The sequence below is a fragment of the Pantherophis guttatus genome, chromosome 2 (assembly GCF_059756535.1).
Source record: "Pantherophis guttatus breed Tessera chromosome 2, ASM5975653v1, whole genome shotgun sequence".
NCBI classification, from domain to species: Eukaryota; Metazoa; Chordata; class Lepidosauria; order Squamata; family Colubridae; genus Pantherophis; species Pantherophis guttatus.
This window is the reverse complement of record NC_142064.1, coordinates 100,089,432-100,106,654: the sequence shown is the minus strand read 5'-3', so window position 1 is coordinate 100,106,654 and position 17,223 is coordinate 100,089,432. Positions and strand designations below refer to the sequence as shown.

The 17,223-nt window shown below is 37.7% G+C and overlaps 1 protein-coding gene and 1 gene segment (V, D, J or C); both read right to left on the bottom strand.

Annotated features, from left to right (window-relative positions):
- Positions 1-104: 104 nt before the first annotated feature.
- Positions 105-6,997, bottom strand: LOC117661769 (anionic trypsin-like). The gene is made up of 5 exons (XM_034410896.3): positions 6,945-6,997; positions 5,549-5,711; positions 3,479-3,732; positions 2,193-2,329; positions 105-306 (listed from the first exon to the last, which is right to left on the bottom strand). Exons 1-5 carry the CDS (start codon positions 6,982-6,984, stop codon positions 157-159), a joined length of 744 nt encoding a protein of 247 aa, XP_034266787.2. The 5' UTR covers positions 6,985-6,997; the 3' UTR covers positions 105-156.
- A 7,803-nt stretch (positions 6,998-14,800) lies between these two features.
- LOC148115218 (T cell receptor beta variable 2-like) lies at positions 14,801-16,286 on the bottom strand. The segment is given in 2 exon segments: positions 14,801-15,156; positions 16,238-16,286. Coding segments are annotated over 2 exon segments (405 nt in total).
- Positions 16,287-17,223: the final 937 nt, after the last annotated feature.

Below are 17,223 nucleotides of genomic sequence, written 5' to 3'. Positions count from 1 at the left end.
TTCCTTCTCTTTATCTGTCTGTTGCTTAATATGCTGCTCAATCTATATGACTATTATTAAAATAAAAATATTAAACAGAGAATATGGTAATCAGGCTCTATTTATTTCATTTCATTCTCTATCAAGATGAATCACATTAAGAGGAAAGCATCGCTTTCAGTTGGCAGCTATGTTTGCATTGATCCAGTCGATGTATCTGCAGACTTTGGTGTAGACTCCAGGATAGCCAGGCAGGGCACAACCTATCCCCCAGGAGACAATGCCCTGGAGCACTCCATTACAAACCACGGGGCCACCAGAATCTCCCTAAAAGGCAAAAAAAATTGAAAACAAGAAAGGTTTGATATTCTAGTTGCCTATAAATAAAACTGAAAATTTGTTACTGAATTCTTTAAGCCTACACTAAAAAGTAGCTTCAGATCATAAGGAGACCTTGTTGAACGATTACCCAAAACATTTTTGTGGTCCCAGCTAAATTCTTCCAAGCTTCATAAAAAATTGGGAGTTTATAGAGGCTTTCTCCAAACCAAGAGGGACCTTTGTAATCTTCCATATTTTTCTTCAGTTTAAATCAAAATGTAAGAAAAGCGGCCAGATTCCCCTTCTTACCACATCAGTCTACAATGTCAACAGTGCCCTACAAGCAGCCCTACAAACTAACAAACAAACAAAAGTGTTACAATAAGAATGTTTCTTGGTCTCTTCATGTATATCCCTGTATCATAGGACTCAAAATATATGCTCATGAAGTGTGATATAAATGTATCAATTTTTTAAGTGAAAATTGTTTTTCCAACCAGAATTTCCTCCTCTTTCTCACCAGACAGCCAAATGCAAATAGTCTTTTGGATAACATGACAAAAGAAACTTATTGTTTGAGCTACTTGAAAACCATACAATTCCTCCATGCAGGGCAGAACATGCAAGAATAATAGTGAGATCAAGAAATGTATGCATATTTACCATGTAGTATGGCTGTAGTAGTAGTAGTATATGCATACATCAAGGAATGTATGCATATTTACCATGTAGTATGGCTGTAGTAGTAGTAGTATTTATTCTTATTATTATCTTTCTTTCCCCCCCCTCCTTATTTGGTATTATTGTTATTATGACTATCATTATTCTGTTGCTTGCATGTACACTAAGAGCTTTGGAGACAAATTCCTTGTCTATATAATCACACTTGCCCAAATAAAATATTCAATCTAATTCCAGCCTGAAAATTCTCAGTAAGACTTTCTTTCAGAGTTCCTGAGTAAATAATGTAGCAAAATTTTGGATTAAATTACTGTTACTTTAAATTTAATGGGTTGCAAAAGGAATTTGGACTGATTCAATTAAAATATCTTTATATGTTACAGTTTGGGCCAAACATATTATCAGTGTTCCAAATTCCAAAATTGTTCATATTATTGCAAAAGGTTTTAAGGGTTCCATAATATACAGTTAATATTTCCTGTACAATTGAAAAATAACACTAAACTAGACATCGGAAACTGAGAAGAAGTGTGGAACAAATAGTTGGAATGTGTGGTTGCAGTTTTAAAGAAAGCTGTCTTTGTATTTTACATTCTTAAGAAGCTCAAATTTATATAAAAGATTTGTTTGGGCATTTACCAGGCAGGGCTTTGATTCATGTTTAAAGTGTTCTACAATTGCACCACATGGATTCATATCCATAACAATGTTGATTAGAGGAGAAATGAATATTAAACATGTACATGTATTTTTAAATTTATATATTTTAGCCATAACTCAACATCTGTTGATATTTGAAGAACTCAGGTTTTATTGTGTGTGGTCTGCAATTAAAAATACTATCTTATACCAAAGGAAGCTCTTGCTACACGCTAATCTGAAAAGAGATTTCAAGAGGTTTCCACTTCTTACATATGAACAGCTTTTTATTAACATAGTGGAAAATCTGAACAGTTTTACTCTGTGTGGTCAGTATTTAACTTAGTGTTTAAAACACCAAGCATTTCTCATTCCTATTTTTTTAATATCCTTTTTTTTTCTTTCCTGTTTTTTCTTCTGCCTAGTTTTATTTCTGTTTTCTGCTTTGCTTTGGGGTAATGTTTACCTATTTTTGATGAAATGTTAAAAGAAAAGTTTAAATAATATAGCTAATCTGTAAATTAATCCTGGATGCATATCATTTCAGGTGATCAGAAAGCAAGTGTCCTCACCTGACAAGAGTCTTTGCCACCCTCTAGGTATCCAACACAGACCATATTTGGGGTAATTTGTCCTGGGTAAGCATCATTGCATTCCTCATCACTTAGGATTGGTGCATTCAGGCACTGCAGAAGATCAGGGTAGTATACTAGAAAAAAGAGAAAGGAAAAAATAAGGAAGTGGATGGCAGCTCATGAAAACACATGTTTTATATTAACATTTGTTTGTCTTAAAAGATGCCACAAGACTCTGTTTAAATGATCAGCAGCAACCCTGTAATTCAAGACAAGTAAAAGCAACTAGCTGGTTACATAATTTTAGGGAATATGATGTCTGAGGTGAGGTAACCAACTCAATACAAGAAAACTGCCTCAAGAAGGAAAAAAAAAGTGGAATTTGATGCACATTCATCTTCAGGGCTCTAAAACCATCCAAACCATCATTTATAGGCTTACATTGGTTCAAGGCTCAGTCCAAGAATTGTTTTCTTCTTAATGTTAGAACTTAAACCCAGAATTTCATAATTGATTCAAGATGTCCCTGAATGTCTCTATCCCTGTGAATACTTAAAGCATTTAACAATTCAACAATGAGAAACACATTACTAGATTTAGGAAGTGTTGTTTCCATTTGGTGATGCAGAGGGCTTAGGGAATGGCCTTGAAGGATAAGAGGCAAAGCTGCTACCAAGGCAATAGTCAGATAAGAGGGACTTCAGCAGAGGCCAAGAAAATAACTTGAAAAACTGTCTCATATAAGCCCCTTCACAATTCACATGCGGATAAAATAAGGGAAGGTGAAGCACATTCAGTTTGCAAGATTGTGTTATTATTATGATTTGTTATGCAGACAGCCTGATGTTTAGGATGGATTTGACATTTTAATCCACCTACTGATTCCTTCCAAAGGACCTGGGATGGGGAGATGTTGTTCTTGTTGCTAAAAGTTATACGCAGCCTGACTCCCAGCAGCTCTAGGTAGTTTGCAAATTAAAAACAAGCAACAAGACAAGAAACCCAAAACAAAGATGACAGAGAAAACAAATCTGGATAAGAAAAAAGAAAAGGAAGAAAAGAGGGCATCAATCATCCCCATCAAAGACCTGAGCAAATAGCTATATCTTCAGGGCCTTTTGAAATATAAATGGTGGGAGCCATTTGAAAAAGTTGATCTACATGGCATTGGTCTCTTAGTCTGGTCTATGTTGTCAGGCTGACAGGCAGGTAGTAGCAATTACAGTTCTTCAGTCATATACCTGGGACTCAGATTAAGTTAACCAATTCTTGTTAATACTCACCACCATTGCTGAGAGTATTGCCCCATCCCGAAATCAAGCAACTAGTACCAACTGCTGCACATCCATTACTCAAAGGGATAGGTGAGACACTTGCATCAATAGTGACAGGTGTTGCCAGCTTGATGAGCATGATATCATTATCCAAAAGCCAAGAGTTGTAGTATTCATGGACAATTATTTTTTCAGGTTTTTTAATCTGCTCGCTCGCTTCATCTTCCACAATATTGTACTCTCCAAGTCTCACATCCATGCGGCTGAAAGTTAATGTTGTAGCATTATATTTGTTGTACAAAGCAATGCCTGATCTCAACCTGAAAAAAAGCTGTGAATACTTTATGCTAAAGAACAAGCAATCAGATCAACTAACATAGTTTTAGTAGAGACTCCAATCTAAAATGGGAACTTTGCATGTATTCATGATTAATATCGTAAATTTCACAAAGACAGAAGTTAAAACAATTCTAGCCTATATAGTGTTGAATATGAATTTAGAGAGTCTACTTTCACCCATTTCCACAACCATGCAAATTCTGGTATTAACCAAGAAAGTCTGACGTTTGCTTTATCAAATTCTATGCTTTCCCCCAAAGCATCTGAAAAAAAATATTCTTGAATTTTGCATACAAACAAATATAGTTACATGTTAAAAGAATGTGCATGTGAAGGAATTTACATTTTAAAAAGCCCATCTAATAAAATGCAAATTCAAAGAAAAGTAAGGTGACCTTTTTAAAGCTGTTTAGACATTACATATAATTGTTGCACAAATTAATGGAATATGCATTACAAGGCCTCCAACCATTCTAAAATTACAGAAGCTGGAAAGAAGGTATTATTATCTATTCACAACAATGTGAAGTCACAGCAGACAATTCTTTAACTGGTGTTGGCCTTCATAGCACAAAGTTCTTTCTAAGAACCTAAGCTGTAGTGGCTCTCAACAACTTTGGGTGGTTCACAACAATATAATAAGAATTTAGTGATGGAGGTGGAAGTTAAACTTTGCCCTTAAGCATAAAGTAGTGTTTTCTCATAAGACAAAATGCAAGAGAAATAAGGCATGAACCTTCCATTTTCAGATTTAGGTTCAGGTTTTATGCTCTAAGTATACATAATGCATACTGAAGCTTCAAAGCCCTCTTAAGGTGCAAACAAAATAGCACAAGACTATTCCTGACTTTTGGTAGATAGTATAAAACTTCTGGCTCAGCCTTAACTGTCTATACTGTAATAGTTAGAAACAGACTGTTTGCTTTCTAATCAAAACATTTTCTGCTTGCTGAATTTCATCGTTGGATCACTTCCATGACCTTTGAGATCCTGAATAGGATTCTACTCTCACATACTGTATCCGGATGCATTAAAAAAATGTGCCCCTTGAATCAGTTCCATGACAGGCTATTTCTGAAGGAACATGTAACTTTCAGGTAATGCGTCAGCTTAGCAAGTGATGTAAGGTGCCCTTACAGACCTTATCATTACATTTGCATTCTATGTAAGTTTTTTTTCTGATGAAGTGTAATTGCTTTATTTAAGATATTTCCATACCACTATCATAATAAATATATCAGAGTAGACAGTTATAGTCCTGTAAGTTTACCTTGATATTTTTTCAGCTTTGGGATTGATTTTTTTTTTATTTTAATTTGATTTATATGCCGCCCTTCTCCGGAGACTCAGGGCGGCTTACAATGCGTTAAGCAATAGCCTTCATACTTTTGTATATTTATACAAAGTCAGCTTATTGCCCCCACAAACTGGGTCCTCATTTCACCTACCTTAGAAAGGATGGAAGGCTGAGTCAACCTTGAGCCTTGGAGAGATTCGAACCAGCAGTAAATTGCAGGCAGCTGTGTTAATAACAGGGTGCGTAGACCACTGTACTATCAAGGCTTTTTAATAATAAAACACCAGACTAGGAATAAATAAAAGTGGAATCACAAGCATGCAAGTCTTTACTGAATGAATATGACATTCATTTATTGTTGATGCTTTTTTAACTTCCATGTATAGACATCTGCTTTTAACAGAAATGGCTTTAAGATCATCATAAAAATACTCTTCACTCACGAGTTGTAACAATGGGCAGCTGAAACGACCCATTGTTCATTGATGAGGGAACCACCACAGAAATGATAACCAGCATTCAGTGAAACTTGATAAGGGATAGCATTTCTCTGGCAGGTATATCCTCCAACAATCTTGTCATCATCATCCTCAAAGGGGGCAGCAACTGATAAGAACAGGAACATCAAAATGATTAAATACAACACTATTATGTAGCAAGCCAACTGCAATGTGTGTTCCTACTGACACCATGAAGTAATGGGTGTTATTTATAGAGAAGACCACTACTCCTTGGTAATTTGAGGCATGTTAGCCTCAACTGAGATTACTTTATAATGGACTATTGAATGATCGAATTATTTCAGCATTCCTAATATATGTTTATAAGTTCCCCAAAAGGTTATCATCAGCTGTGGTTTTTGCTTTCTCAGATTCATATGATGCACGCAGGTTTATGTAGATGTGTGAAACATACCTGCAAGTTGTGGGAGATTGGAGCAATCTACTATATGCTTCATACATAAAATTATACACATATGAATAATGAACACTCATATATACACATATAAGTACATACAGAAAATTGGATATCAGAGTGAATAGTTCTAGGCATCAAGCCATCTTCGAATGTTTGTACTTCATATATTTTGGGGGAAATAGCAGAGAGGAAACAATGAGAATTGTTACCAAAAAGCAAGAGCAAAATCAAATGATAAAACCTGATTTATACTTAGGTGAATCTTCAGAAGAGATAAAAGTTTGGGACATTTGTGTGTGTATGTGTTTCTACTGTTAATAGATTTAGCTTTAAGTCAAGTACAAAGGAAATTTAGGACTCTCTTTCAAGTCAGACATACAAGGAATTTCACTTAAATTGAATCCAAAAAAGTCTTACAAAGGCTTCCTTGTGTCAAGGGAGGTTTCTTTACACTTCTTACAGCAAAACATGTATTCATTAGGGCTTAGCACATCTTAGAAAATTGCAGGGTTCTAAATGTTTCAGAGAAAATAGTAGAAGTATATAAATAAAGGCACTGCCCATGGAGAAAATGGCAGTCTGGCTTAGGCATTCAATTGATTCATGTGGTTATACATAAAATTATACACACATAAATAATGATTCAAGAATATCCTTGAATCCAAAGGATACCCATCAGCCTTTGCTTAATAAAGTCTAGTTAGAAAGCTAACCAGAACTGCCTGGAAATACAGTAAATGTTTGATTCAAAAGATGTAATGGGAAAAGGGAGGATACTTTAAAGCTATATATTTGAGCCCTAAAGCACCCACTCGTTTAGTGCCCCCGCTGAGGAAGATGGAGAGAAAAAGATGGCTGTGCCCATTGTACCCGCCAACTTCAGAGACTGTAGAAGAACCAAGTATCTGTTTTAAAACTCACGTGCTGCTCCGAGGAAGGCAAAGATCCACAGGACTTTCATTCTGTCTGTTGGTATTTTGTAAATTGGAATGGGATGTCCTGAAGGAATCTCTCCCTATTTATACCCTTCCAGGGATCTTATCTTTATGGCCCAAAGCCACAACAGCTCCCTACTTCCCAAGGTCTTGTATAAGCATAATTACCAATTAATCATGTATTAGACATTTTCATGATATACTATAGTGATAGCATTATTCCAGGTGTCTTAAATCTAAAGGAAAGCATTAGGTAGATACTCACGCACCATTTGACCTGTGTGCTGGGTCTTCCATACAGCCCTCTGTCTACCTACTTGAATGTTTCTGAATGTTCTAAGATTTTTTTTGGTTTGCAAAGCCCAAGCCACATTTGTCCACATCAAATGGACAAGATATGGCTTCCAAAGCTCAAATCTCTTCTTAGCTGGGGCAAAATCACAGAAAAATTTCCCATACTTATGTCAGATTATATTATTTTGGAGACATAGGTAAGAACCATAGCTTTTTTGTCTACTCTTCATTACATACAGCAGGGTAGATAGCTTTTAACAGCTTGATCCACTTGTGGTCCTGATCCATAGACTGTACTGGCAATTGTCCCAGTTTGCCCAGTTCATCTTGGTTTTGGGGAGATCATCTCACTCAGAGTCAAATCCCTGGATTTGATTGCATGATGTGAAAGAACTGTCCAATTAACGACACTCAAGGTCTTCTCCATCAGTACCAGCACCATAACAGCCACCTAAAGAAGATATATTCTTCTGGATTTCCATAGGTTTGGTTAAGGACATGGTCTGCCCGCATAAAGGTTTCTGGTCTTCCCTGAAAATGTGATGGAGTCATTGAGACAGAAGGTGGCATGGCGAGAAGAACAACTTACAGAACACAGAGGCTGGAAGACCTTATGTAGTTTGAGGTTTGAGTGATGCATTGCAGAATAGTGAAAGCAGGAGTGTTTATCACAATAATTGTCAATGTTTGGTATTTTAACTCCCACTAGTCACTGGAGGAAAGAATGTGGATCGGGCAAGAAGCGCCCCTTTATTCAAATATGCTATTTCTAAGATTAAATGTCTTGATGTATTTATTACTTGTGGTAAGTGTAGACAAATGTGGAAAGTCAAAAAATTTAACCTCTCCCCAAACTGCTGGACTCTCTTGGTCCAATACACAAAATTCAGTGTCAATCAGAATTGTCTTCAGCTCTACACACAGAAACTTCCATAAGACCTTAAACCCTGTGCCATCATGTGAACATTTCTCTCATCTAAAATTTCACATAAGAACATTTTTCACAACGGACCACCATTCTGTGCTCACAGATGACTGAGGCATAGCATGCTGTCTTATCTAGATCGGTAGATATCTTGGTCAGGACTTAGAAAAATCTTCTTTTACCACAAGTGTTCTTGTTTGATTTACAACCTTATGCCCAGAAGAGGCTTCTGCAAATGAATTGCCCAAGCACTGTAAACTTCCTTTAATATGTCCAGTAGCTGATGAAAGAGTTGGTTGAGATCTCTGGAAATGTTGACTGAGACTTCAAAGTGATGCCAAACAAAGCAATAGAGTTGCTTTGTTTTAAAAAGCACAGTGTGTGTGGTCATTGCTTCCCAAAGTAGCACTGAAGCGTGTTTTGTATGAAGAGCCTTCATTAAAGGAAGGTACTGAATCAAAGCTTTGCATAGATTTACAGAAAAATGTAAAATGGGATGAAATTAAATCCATGTGTTCTTCTAAAATTCCTGAAGGCTCAAGTACAGGAATCTGCTATCATACTGATCCCTTCCAAGACCTCCCCTCATGTACCTCCCACTGATACTAAATCTCTTGGTTTTGATCCAAGAGATTTGAAGAGAGTTTCTTTTTCACACTTGCTTCAATGGCAGAAGAATGGTGACTAGAAGGTGTGGCGACAGCTCTTACAGCTGCTAGCCTACATACCTTCAATCTCTACTGAAACCTAGATAGGTTAGAAGACCAACATTTCATTTGGTGCTGTCCAGCCCAAGAGCTTAATGTGCTATATACTGTATATAAAAAATACTTTTCATATATTTTAAGCATGCATTCCTTGGATTTAGCTTGAGGTGACGGCCCTGAGTTATAATTTTGTGTGAGAAGAATCTGTTTTTATTTTCAATATTTGTGCCATACCTTATTTTTCAATATTCATGCCACCTTATTTTCCAATTTTAAAAAAATCTCACAAAGGTGCACTCCTTTTTCATAAAGGAGCTACTCTCTACATATTTTTTGCCTTTTCTAACGGTAAAATATTCTGGATGAAATTTTATGGAGATAATTATCATTAATGTGACTGTGAACTTTGGGTTTTGTTATTGCTGTTCCACTATGCTAGACTTTGTGTTTGCTTTTACTGCACTGACCCAATTATTATAAAATTCATTCTTCCAATTGGAAATGTTCTTTTGATATCTTTTGAAAATACACTATTTCACACAAGAACTACTGAGCTCTTTCTTTCTTTTTAGCACATTTATGACATAAAGCCACCAATCTTCACTTCGCCATACTTCACCCCTTATATCCTCTGAATTTGCTTGTATGGATTGGATTGGGGGTTAATATTGCTACTTCTCAGCTCTCCAGTACAAATTTTGATTTAAAAAAAAAATTGCATTATTATTAAAACAGTAGAAGTTTATTTAAGAAGACTTGACAATTGTTTGTTACTGAACAATTACTCAGTTCTTTGGATTGCTCTGGAAATAATAATTCAGGCAGAGTGAAAGGACTGATAGATCTTATCTGAACTTTCTTTATCATTCTTTAGCATGTTACTGAGATGCCTGTTGCTCAGCCATTCAACAATTATGCTGGTCTATAACTGTAATAAAAATCTGATTGATTGAACCATTCAATACTGCAAATTCAAAGGTTTCTTATTTCAGATGGAGTTAACAATTTTATTTAAAATTGTTGGCCATCATGATTTGTGATATTAAATTAGTGGAATTTAAATGAAAATTTTAAAAAAGAGCTACAAAACATATGAAGTATCTTCATATGCCATTGTGAGGCTATAGAGCTGGGGTGTCAAACTCAAGGCCCATGGGCCAGATCCGGCCCATGGGTGCTTAGATCTGGCCCATGGGGCCACCCTGGAAACAGCGAGGGACCAGCCCGCGTTATCTCTTCCAGTGAAAACGGAGCTTGGGAAGGCTGCATGAGACCTTCCCGAGCTCCATTTTCACTGGCAGAGGATTGCAGGAGGCCGTCACAGCCGGAAACAGAGCTCAGAAGCCCGTTTTTACTGGCAGAACACTCGAGCCGCCACAGGTGCCCCCAACATGAATGACGTCAAGCTGGCTATGGCTACCCTGGCCACACCCACCCCGGCCCCCCGAGGTCAAACGCAACCCAGATGCGGCCCTCAATGAAATCAAGTTTGACACCCCTGCTATAGAGCAAGGGATTTTAAACAATCAGAAACAATAGGAAAGTATTTTTTTCTCCATTAAGTGTGAACAAAATGTCCTGTTTTAACCCCTTTCCCTTGAAGCAGCTCCAAGGCCTTTTATTGCCAATAAAGTAATTAAGAGTCACCCCTCTTGACATGTCGTTGATATGACAGGGCTCTTCCAGATATGGGTCCTGAATTTTCACATTAACTTATCTATAACATAAAAGATGATATCTCCTGCATCTGTCAGTTCCAGATGTTTCTTTCCCAGCAGTTCTTGGTGGAGCAAGAAACTTTGGCATAAATTCTCAAGGTCCCCTAACTCATGCTAAGGAACCTGTATCTGGGGCTGTAACATTTTTTCTCCTGTACACGTATATGTATGAACACATGCACAATATAATTATAATGAGTTTATCCTCACTTTGTAACACATCTTTTTAGTCATAAAACAGGATGCTCCTCCTACTATTATGAAGGATATTCTGTTACAGTGCCTGATAAACTTCTAACAGATCCAAGCAGATATACAAAGCAATACTGTATAGTAATACTCTTCTAGATCATGACTAATCCATATGGATCATGGCAGTTGATCACTTCTTTAAGTAGCATGTAGACAGAGGATGATGGAAGTTGTAGTCCAACACATCTGAAGAGCACTAACTTGGGGAAATCAAGAATCAATTCGGCAGCCTAGGTGTCTGCACACACCAATTCAGGCATTTTTCAGGCCTGTAGTTGATAATTGTGAGAACAATGGTAGATTTCTGGTAGAAGAAGGGATTACCTATTTTCCAGAACATTAGAGAGCAGGACCAGAAACAATGGATGGAAACTAATCAAGGAGAGAAGCAACCTAAAACTAAGGAGAATTTTCCTGATAAGGAGAACAATTAACTAGTGGAAAAGCTTTGCTTCAGAAGTTATGGGTACTTCATCACTGGAGATTTTTAAGAGACTTGTCAGCCACTTCTCTGGAATGGTATAGGGCCGTGATGGCGAACCATATTGGTGGGCAGGCAAGCTCAGCTTATTTTCAAGAGTTCTGGGCTCACCAGAAGTAAGGAAACAGGCTCTTTCCTGCCTCTTTAGGAGCCTGGGGAGGGTGAAAACGTCCTTCCTCACCCACCCCCCAGAGGCCCTCCCGAGGCCAGAAATGGCCCATTTGCCAGCTTCCGGTGGGACGTTGCTGTTTTTGCTGTCCCCAGGCTCCAGAGCATTTCTAGGAGTCTGAGGAGGGCGAAAATGGCCTTCCCCACCCCCCTGGATTTCTAGCCCTCTGGAGGCTAGAAATGGCCCATTTGCCAACTTTGGGTGAATAGGTTGTTAAAAAATGCTTTTAAAAGGTTAAAAAAAGGTTCTGATGATCACACCTGTGGCGCGCAATCATCAGAGCCTTTTTTTTTTACTTTTAAAAGCATTTTTTTACAACCTATTCGGCCAAATAGGTTGTAAAAAATGCTTATAAAAGTTTTTTAAAAAGCTCTGAAGATCGTGCGCAACAGCTGATCAAACACACCCCTGCGCACTGTTTACTTACAGCATGCCTCCTTTTGGCGTGCACTGTGAGCGCGCACATATGCTCACACCTCGTATTTAGTGCGTGGTGGGCACTGCGCATGTGCACGCACAGCGTGCAATTGGCGCGCAGCATGCATGTGCAGCCAGCGAACCGGTAGTAAACCGGTTCAAATTTCACCACTGGGGGTGAACTGGAAAACCTCCAAAGTCCCTTCTAGCTCTATTCTGATTGAAAACGGATGCAATTTCTGCACCCAGATATCATTCATTTCTTGGATTCCTGATAATCTCCTCTGAGTATTGGAGGTTCTACTGACATGATAAAGACTTCTTTTATTGTGCTTTCTGGAGATGTAATAGCATTTTTACAACACTGACTTGTGTCTCCATAGGATATTGGATCCTCCATAGGAGCATAATTGAATCACATGGTTTTTAAATGCTTATTATTCTCACTTGCTACCCAGGCCTGAGGTAAAAAGTTCATGGGGTGTTTTTGTCAAAAGATGAAGTTACATGGAGGGACTATACTTCACTGCTTGCACCAAATTACTTGAAGTGGGGGAGGCAGGAGGAAGAAGTTCAAATTGTGGAATCATTCTGTGGCTTCTCAGCTTTGAATCAAGGAGGCCTCTTCTCTAGGCTTAATTTTTTTGTAAGAAAAGTAATGGAGAGCTGCAGAATCTGCCCTTCATGCTGCTGCTGCTGGGCATGATATTATGCCCATTTATTTGCGTGCAGTCCAGCCTGGCAGCTTTCCTTGCTGTACCACCAGACCCCACGATTGGCTGATTTTGGAATTTGAGAAGCCTGGCAGGGACAGAAATGTTCGTTCAGAACTTTAAAATATATCTCAGGTTTAGACCATTTAGTATTACAATATGAATGAATCTGCTCACATATGAACGCCTCTTAATTTAATATTTCTCTTAAGATTTCAATCTATAAAAATATAAACTCTTAATCAATTTCCAAGAGAAAGACAGCCACATATTAGCTACATTTTATCTTGGATCCTTGAGGGTTATGCTTGTTTGCTTTTTCCGTGCATTTAAGTGGATGCCTACACTGTATGACAATATGAAGAACAAGAAGAAAACTTTTATTAAATCAATTGACTATGTCAAATATACAAGGCTGATAAAAAAAATTCAAATAGATACAAAGAAAACAAAACTTCATAATAAATCATCACCCCTACAATTAATGCTAATCTGATCCAGGTTTATTTTTTCCCCATGCTTTTAAGTGGATGCCTATACTATATGACAATATGAAAGAAATATTACTGGAGCCCAAACTCCAATCTCTCCCTCAGTGACCAAAATGCCCTCCTTCCCTCAGGTAGGACTTAAATAGAGTTTTAGCGGCTGACAGGTTGAGATGCATGAATTATTTCCAAAAGAGGCCGTGATCTGCAGGGAAGATTCTTCAGTCAGTGATGGAGTACAGGGCAAAACAGTTGGTTCAAGGTGGGGTTAGGGATCTACTTCATTCTTAACTTCCACTTTCTTTCCTTGCCTTCTTTTGGCTGAAACAACATAAAGTGAGTACCCATCTCCATCTGGATCTGTGATCGAATGGGCTTGGCCCCCAGAGAGATCCTTCACCCTTCACCTGAACCTAAGTGAAGCTAGATTAGACTTTACAGCTGTCACATTGGGTCTCTGATTTTACTGAAAACTTTCCACTTCCATAATGTTCCAGATGATCACACTGTTAAAAATGTGATTTGGATGGCACTATAATAACACAGATTCACATTCGGCCGGCTTAATTGCACTCAGATAAGCAGCACTAATGTCTCTACATTACATTTGGGAATAGGGGATCAGACTTGAGGCCAGGATTTTTCAACATTTTACTTAATGACCTGGATATGGGACTGATGGCCTGCTTTGATTTGATTTGTAGATGTCACAAAGCTGGGAGATCTCCCAACAATAGGCTAACACAATGATATTGCAGTCTAATGTGAATAGATGGGCTGAGAGAAACAAGAGGTCCTTTAAGAAAAAGAAATACAAGATATTACATTGAAGAAGAAAAAAAATGTAGGACACATGTTCAAAGGGACATCTGAAAAGGATTTAGCTGTGGTCTGTGACAAAAAGCTGAATATTAAGCAGGAGTGTGAAGTAGCTGCTAGAAGGTTTCCAAAAATTATTGGAAAAGTAATATGGCAAAAGTGAATTTATTTGGTCAGAAGTGGCATAATTTCTTGTTAGCTGGTGATAAATGGCTTTACCCCAAAATTAGACCCTTGACCATTCTTATCCTGGTTTTATTTCCTTTCTTCTATATTCTCTCCCTGTGGTATCTTGCAGTAGGAGGAGTCAGTCCAATCAGGGGACTAGTTGTTTAGAAACAATGGCAACTTTCTTTAACTATAATACTGCATGAACATATAATGGAAACAATTTTTGCTTGGCGGTATAGCACTCCATGTTTATTTACAGTAAGACCACAAGATGGCAGCAAAGAGTTAGTTGCCCTTTCTCTTTGCAGCCATCTAGAGATTGCCTGGATTTCTACCTCTGAAACCTGATACCCTGCTTAATTTACAGCTACCTTATCTTTTATTCCCCTTAACTATCTTGGCATTTCTTAGCAATCTTGAGAGCACCCTTTTGAGTATTTATTCCCAATTGCTCTCATGATAAATCTCATGAGAGCAATTGTTTGCTTTTCCTCAATGACATCATAACAAAATTCAATTTGGCTATGTAAGTAATGACCTCTGTCTATTATAGGATCCCTGGTCCCTTAGCATCATGTGTGTGGCAATCCAGCCTTCAAATTGCTTGAGTTCAATTTTTCAGTTTAGTTGATAATACATAGCTGAGCCTGGTCGAGAAGACCAAGGTGCCTTTGTAACCACACAAGATTCACAGATTAAAAGCAAACAGAGAAGATTTTTGAAGGAAGATGTTATTTTGATGTGCTGTAGTTTCTCTGCTTGCACAGAAGTACACTGCTGAATCCTCTTGCTTCACAGCTGATATACTCAAAAGACAGCAATCCAGCATAGGCTGGTCAGCATTCAGATGGTGCAAAGATGGGTTTTTCTGCAGGATATTACCATTATATAAATTATAGAGGAGCTGAATATCCTGCTGCTGTTTACGCTGCCGAAACCAAAGCATATTACGATGCCCATAGTCTTGTATAGATACCAATCTAGCATCCTGACCTTCTTCCAGCATCATGCTCTGTGATTGGATGATGTTGGCATCTGAGCATCCTAGAAAAGAATATATGTAAGAAAAAAATAGCTGTCATTTTCAAGAAATTTTTTTTTTCATTTTTTCAGATGAGAATCTGCAATCTGTTGTGGAATCAGCAGGCTATACAACCCAGCTGAACCAAATTTTTAGTTTCAGTTATGTAGATCTTTGGCATCTACCGTATTTTTGTACAGGGACAAAATAAGGGAACTAGGATTAGTAAACTTGGAATTACTAAAAGTTAGTTGATTCACGAATATAATTTGTTCCATCTGGAATGAGCTCCCCCCGGAGATAGGGAGGATCCCGGATCTGCGCACCTTCCGCCGCGCTGTAAAGACTTTTTTATTTCACCAGGCGGGCCTGGCCTAACTTCCTCCCTCTTTTTAAACATTTTTAATATTTTTAATATTTTTTAGTATTTTTAATATTCAAAGTTTAAATTTGTTTTAAATTGATTGGGTTTTAAATTTGTCTGGGCCAAACCATTTAATTTGATTTTAATTCCATTTTTAAATTTTGTATGTATGTATTTTATTGTTGGCTGTTCACTGCCCTGAGTCCTTCGGGAGTAGGGCGGTATATAAATCAAATAAAAGTAAAGTAAAGTAAGTAAAGTTCCATTTTCTTTGATGGGATTGGGTATAATCTAGGGATGCGTGTTTAAGCTTACATACACCTGAATTTAATATATCTTATGAAATGAACATGGTTTTCTCCCATATAAGCATGCCTATGACTGCTTCTTTTATGAATATCCATAGAATGTCTGCAAGCAAACAACAAAGATAAAACTAAGAATGGATTGGGACCTAATGTATTTTACGCTTAATGTTAACATGGTGGAAATCCCTATGCCCTAATCTAAGGGAAATGAATGCAGTATTCTGGTTACTCCATCAGGTCCAAGTGTTAGACCAAAACATCAGGGGGATAACTAAGAGACCATTTTGTTTCCTATTGAATCTGAAAAGCTAACACTGTCATGTCCTATGCATTATTGCTACCCTAAGAAATCCATTTTTCCACTTTGCTATTTAGTCCTCAGCCCAAATCCCTCCACTTGGAATTAATACAAGAGAACTGTAACAAACCTACCTGCAAGCCAAAGAAAAGCAGCTACCCATCTTGTTAGCTGAACATTCATGTTGTACTTCTGACAATGTTAAAGAAAATCTTACTGAGATAGCAAAAGCAGGATTTCCTTTTCTAAGTAATCAGAACGTTTGATTAGATCCCCCCCTGAGGCCAACTCTCTTTAGGCCAAGTGTCTTAGCTTGCCTTGCTATGTCATGTGCTGTTCAGAAGGAATCCATTCCTGCCTGAATTTCTGCTGTGAATGTATACTGTCAGTTTTTTCCATTCCTACCCTCATAAATATATTTGTGTTTTTAATTCAGATCTTATTTTCAGAATGTTTTGACACTATTTCTCAATCATCTTGACGATTTCCCCAGTAATGACTTAAACAGTAGTAACTACATAGTTGTTACTGTAACTTCATTGTTACTGTTATTTTCCCACAACAATGGCTCTAGAAAATGCTATCAGCCACTAGTGGGGAAAAGGTCTTAGACAATATGGAGCTGTAATATATTTTGCTTAAATTTATTTAGGATCTTTCAAGAGGAAGATGACACATTACCTAGAGCTGGTTGCCTCTGCCTACTGCAACCCCTGATTCCAACTATTACAGTATGATTCTGTCCTATAGGACAGCCTTGTTCAACATCAGCTGCCACTATTCCAATTGTTACTAGAGTTTAATTATCATAGGGAATATATTCATTTACATAAAGTGCCATATGTGATTAGTTTTAACCTTTGTTCCTTGAATTAAGCCCAATAGCTGATTATATACAACTAAGCCATAAACTCAGTGTACTGCTGGTTTCACACAACAGTGGGTTATATATATTTTAAAAAAGGATCTAACTTTAGGGTAGGGTGGAAACCAGTTTGGTATAGTTGTTGAGGCATCAGGCTAGAATCCAGAATACTGTGAGTCCTAGTCCCATTTTAGGCACAAAGCCAGCTGAGTGTTTTTAGGCCAGCCATTTTTTGCAGCCCTAGGAAGGCAGCAA